This window comes from Chaetura pelagica, unplaced genomic scaffold, assembly GCF_000747805.2.
Source record: "Chaetura pelagica isolate M959 unplaced genomic scaffold, ChaPel_1.0 scaffold17, whole genome shotgun sequence".
Classification (NCBI taxonomy): domain Eukaryota; kingdom Metazoa; phylum Chordata; class Aves; order Apodiformes; family Apodidae; genus Chaetura; species Chaetura pelagica.
In genome coordinates this window covers 1,793,134-1,798,790 of record NW_009970726.1, presented here as the reverse complement: position 1 = coordinate 1,798,790, position 5,657 = coordinate 1,793,134, and the positions used below count along the sequence as shown (strand labels likewise).

Below are 5,657 nucleotides of genomic sequence, written 5' to 3'. Positions count from 1 at the left end.
CAGGAATATGGCCTGTCTGAAAAATGAGCTAATTCAGACTTCCTTTCACTTTCTGATTTTTTATCCTTTCGTTTCACTCACACTCTACTTTATTCTCTCTTTTCTCACTAATCTGTCTCTCTTTACTCTCCAGTCTCTTATCTTTCTCTACCTCATACTTCCCAGCATTTGGCATTAGTATAGGTAAGCTCAGTTTTGGGGCTTTACTATGTTTTGTTGGAGTTTTTTTTTATCTGTTTTTTTTTTTGTGTGTGTGTTTGTTTTGTTGTTGTTTTTGTTTTGTTTCGGTTTTGGGTTTGGTTTTTTAAATTATTTAAATATTCCAGCACCCAAATGAATTCCTATCTCTGCTAAGTGATTATGAAGTTTCATAGAACAGTAGAAATACATTGTCCCTTATTTCAACTGAGGTAAGTATAAACCTCCTCCATTTTTCTCTCTCCCACTCAGTTGTAGGACAGTGAAATCTAGTTTTAGTTCTGCTTTTAGTTTTTGATCTAGGCCCCATGGCTGTAGCATCTGTCCATGTCTGAGACCATATGAAGAAAAGAGATTGGTTATAACTAGGAGAGGTTTGTATTCTTCAGTTTCTCTCTGCTGTGCATTACCCAGAATATTCTGAACATCTCTTACATAATCCTTACAAGGAATAAGACAAATCTCTTGTATACCATTCCTGTTATAACTCCAAGAAGGAGGTTTTCATTGCAGGTTCAGGCCAACAATATGTTTGATACCCTGAGGTCCTGCAGGAAGCTGTTTGCATGGCAAGGGGCAGCCAGGGAACAGAGAAGCAGCTTCCTTGCACCAGAGGTGTTTGAGAGAGCTAGAACTCTGCTGGACCTAACCATAACCATGGGAATTCAAAGGGTTTTCATGGTGATGTGTCATAACTTCCCTCCACTTTGACACTAGAGTTCTAGGATCAGTAACCTCTTATAAACCTTTGATGGCTGCTAATAAATGTAGCTAGGAGAGCTAAAATATTATGGCTTCTCCATGGTTCTTTGGAATCTCTGTGTCATCTTTCACACAGAGCTCTTCTAGAAGGCAATGCAAGAATATTTTGAGCCTGTAAATGCATCCTGAAAAAAGCACTGACACCTGAATTTGATGCCTGATCTCTTTGGAACAGTCTGATTAAGAAGAAAAGGCCTCCAGAAGCGCTGCTGCCCCTACAACTTGTCAGCACATATTTCTTAAGTTTGTTGCTTGGCCGAACATGTCAGATTCCTGTTTGAAAGTATCTGGAGTGGATCCACAAAGCTTACCTGCATTTTCCTTTCTCATTGCCCTCCCTTCAAACATTATTTTTCTGGCTGAATTATACCACTTCCAACAGATGTGAAGGTGACTAGTGTGATCAACTGCAAAATAAATTTTAGAACTGAGGTAGATGTTTTCTGGTGAGAATATTTCAGGGAGATGTGTTTTCCTAAGCATGGCAAGGATACAAGATTTTTGTTTCATTTCTAACAAAGATAGGATTTGAGTCTGCTCTAAAATTTGCCATTCAGTTTGTTTTTTTTCTCCTCAAATTAAACCTATTGAGGAAAATACTTTTATACCATGCTACTAACATGATTGTAGTTGAAGCTAACAAATACTTTCATATTGCTCTGAATACAGTTGCTTTCCCAAACTGAGGCCTATGTTTAGAACTTAAATCTGAATCCTGGACTTGAGAAAAAGTGTAAACAGGTTGCTGCTCCTGAAAACACAGGTTGGCAATTCCTCTGCTTTCCTGTGTGTTCTATAGAGAAAACATTAAAGTTCAGTTGCATAAGATTCATTCTCATTTTCATGGTGGTCACTGTTATTTTAAAAAGTCTTAAGCATTTTTAGTAGGTGCAGTTCAAAAAAACCTTCAAGGACAGGAAATCTCTCCCTTTTGTACCATAACTACAATAAATGCTTGAGAGAAATAAGTGCTATGTGAGAAGCACCATTATTAATCTCTTTGGTGTTATGCTCCCTTCTTATACCAGAAAAATGTTTTTCTTTTCAGTATTTTGACACAGTATCTTAAGACTCGATTGTTTTGTTTTGTTTGTTTGGTTGGTTGGTTGGTTGTTGTTGGTTTGGGGGTTTTTGTGGGGTTTTTTTGTGTGTAAACTATTAAACTGATTGCAATGATGATTGTACTCTTTTCAGTAGTCACTCAGAACAGACAGATCTCAGGGTATTGCAATGCAATATTCCCCTTATAGTAGGTCAGGCAAGACTGGAATCAATTCTGAATGCAGTCCTATTTGGTTCGGAATTTTATTGCCATAGACAGCTGCAGAGTGCATTCCAAATTGCTGACTATAGCCAAAAGTGTTCTATAACTTTATTGCAAGTCAATTAAAACAACTTTTTGTCTCTCCTGAACATAAGAGCAGCCATACATTTTATGACCAAGAACCAGGCAGCCTATGCCATGACCTTTTTGTACACATGGTTATGGAGTTTGGGAGAACTGTTGACTTTTAGGTTACCCAACAATCTGCCATTAGCAATACCCCAAGATCTCTGGGTTTTCTTATCTATGTACAATCTTATTTCATGTGACTTGTGTTATAAGAGAAGCCAGAGCTAACTGAACCAGAGAGGTCAGTAACATACTGATGTTCAGTCTTGTTCTTTGCTTTTTAGAGTAAGTTGATCCTATTTGTAGGGGTGTCCTATCAGTTATAACACTTTCCTGGTTTTACTAACAGACACAGGAATAGAAGCATTTAGTTAATAAAGCCTTAAAAAAATACATGGTAAGCCACCTCTTCATCTGACAGATGGGGAATCTGTATACAAACAAATTAATAAAAACACCTCCAAATGCATTTTTTTAAGAATGAAAAGAACAGAAGTGTTGAAAATAAACAAGAAAAACTGTCTGTAGATGTTTCTTCCAACCTTTTGAATCCTAATTCAAAAGTAGTACTTCCCATGATTCGATGCTTGCAGCTCCATAAAGAAAAAACTTTTGTCATGGAAAACTTACTCTCTGCTTTTAATAATTTTAATAACAATTTTGAACTATGTTAGTTGTCCATTTTTTTTAACGTCTTGGTTTTGGTAAGGACTAGAATGATATGTTTCAGAGGAAAATGCAAGAAATCTTTGACTGGTAAGCAGTTCACTTACAGACTTCTGTTACAAACTAAGCAGGAAGAAATACATTTGGGCAGAAACTGAGTAGCTGTTCTGAGTATTTTTGTGACCATGAATTTTTGTAGTTTGGGCTGAGTTGTAACTCAAAAGCTGACAAAGAGTTGACCAAAAATGATGCGTAGAATAATAAATAATGTAGATCCAGGTGCTTGTTGGGGGGTAAAAGATCCTTTCCTGTGAGAAATTGTAGAAATAGAGCAGCTAATGAGCAATTCTGTGATAAAAGAGGGAAGGTTGTTTTTTTTTTCTGTTATGTCCTACTGAAGTGATGTTAGAAACAGTTCTGGGTGAATAACTGGAATTATTTTTCTGAATGGAAGATAAATGTATGGTATGTTTATAAAACTCAAAAACTATACCCAGTTTCCCCCTCTGCCCTATCTTAGCTTTCTCTGACATTCAGGAACCAGATCTTATATCTGAAGAAGGTCATGGATGTCAAAGCAATGAACACTTTTAAGTTCATAGTTCCCACAATAGCAATAGAATAATGTTATAAGATCTTTAAATATTATATGACAGAAAATATTTTAACATTACATTGCATCCTATTTTTCATATGTTCATATGTAATGTATTTGTATACATGTATGGTTTTGTAAAAAATAAAAAATTACATATAATCCATAATTAGTGAATCCAATAATGGTGTTTAAATGATATATACTAGATATTGGAAAAAATTAAATGACTCATGAGAAACAGCAGATCATGGAAGAGAGCTGTCCAGAAATAAAAACCAAAGAACTGATAGAAGGGACAATTAATCTAAAGTAGCATCCCTTTCTGGTTTCTGAATACCTTTAACAGCACTTGGTTTCTTCTGAAGATACAGTCAGGAACCTTCTCTTAAGGATAGAGATAGCAAATGGTTTCCATTTCTGGAGCAGTGTGTTGCTCCCAGGTAGGACGGCTCCCTGGCTGGGCTGCAGCAGGCAGCTGCAGTCACCCATCCTCAGACCTCTGCTGGTCTGTGGGTTTCAAGCTGAGGAGGTAGCATTTGCTGCTGTGTGTGTGCTTTTTATTTTCTTCTTTACCTTGTAAGACTTTAAATGAAAGACTCCCAAGATGTGGTGAGGAGGAATGCTGAGCAGAAGGTGCCAAGTAACGCTGTGGCCTCACCTGCAGCACCCTCACTGTCCTGATGCACAGAACAGGCAGCCTTCGATGGCTAACGCCAGGTCCCGCCCGCCCAGGTTCCTCTCAGACACCTCAAACGTAGAGCTTGTGCTTAGTATCAGCATCACATGGATTTTGAGAACGGTCAAGTTTACATCCATTACAACTAATGGGAATATTCATGTCTATAAACAAAAATGTTTCAGGACCCAAAATCCATAACCAAGTGTTCATCAGTGCAGGTCCAGGGGTCAGCTTTTTGTTTGAAGTGGAATATTGTGATTTCATAGAACCATAGAATCATAGAATGGCTTGGGTTGAAAGGGACCTTAAAGATCCTCTAGTTCCAAGGCCCCTGCATGGGCAGGAACTCCTCCCCTAGACTATGTTGCTTGGAGCCCCATCCAACCTGGCCTTAAGCACTTCCAGGGATGGGGCCTCCACAACTTCCCTGGCCAACCTGTGCCAGTGTCTAACCACCCTCACACTAAAGAATTTGCATTGGCTTGTACATAAAATCACACAACTGTTTGCTTGTCCTCCTACATAGAGAAAACAGAAGTGTCCAGCCTGTTAACTGATTCTTCTGACACTGAGAGCAGCAGAGGGGTAGAAAAGCAGTGGGCATGATGCCCAAAAAGCAATCTTCAGAATAATTGCTTTAATTACTGGGCTTGCATGTCTTGTCTTTCTGCATGTGTTAAAGGTGTCAGTCAGGAGGGTTCCAGCATTACGCGACAAAAAATGGAGCAGTGCTGTGATAATACAGACATTTATGTAGCTCCTTTCAAAGTATTGGAAAAACTGGAAAGGTTGAGCTGTGAACAATAAATGGTCAGCTTGATGTTACTCAGTGGGCTGAGAAATGGAGTCTTCAGTGTTGAAGAGCAGGGTCTTGTGCAAAGTGTGAAAGCTGGAGTAACACGCCCTCAGTCTCACTCCTGCTGCTGAAGACTCTGGTTCCAGGAATGAGCTGGGACTTCTTCATCTTGGGTGGGCAGAGGGGAGGAGATAACCAGCACCTGCTTGGAAAGGAGTCAGCACCCACCCGTGTGCGATGGTGTTGTGTGCCTGCCCCACTCCAGAGACTTCCTGAAGAGCCTGAAGAGCCATCGGGCAGAGCTTCAGGGAGACAACAGGAAGCAAACGATACTGTAAGACCCCAAAGAGACTCAAATATTAGCAGCATGTGAAAGAAAAGGGAAAAACATTTGCTCAGGTATGGACCTGAAACCTTTGTTTTTGGCCGAGCTGTAGGTACAGATTTATTGTAAGGTAATGTGGGAAGGACAGTCTGATAAAACGAGAATAGGAACATCAGCTTTCCTTCTCTGCTGTTGTCACTTAGAAAGGAAAATACAATTTACCTACAGACATGCAGAGCG

General features: G+C 39.2%; 1 protein-coding gene across 1 annotated transcript in view; it reads right to left on the bottom strand.

Moving 5' to 3' along the window:
• Positions 1–5,385, bottom strand: part of LOC104397085 (polycomb complex protein BMI-1) — a 45,369-nt gene extending 39,984 nt beyond the window's left edge. The window contains exon 1 of the mRNA XM_010007016.1: positions 5,321–5,385. Coding sequence (XP_010005318.1) covers positions 5,321–5,385 — 65 coding nt within the window. The remainder of the gene's footprint in view (positions 1–5,320) is intronic.
• Between the last annotated feature and the right edge of the window lie 272 nt (positions 5,386–5,657).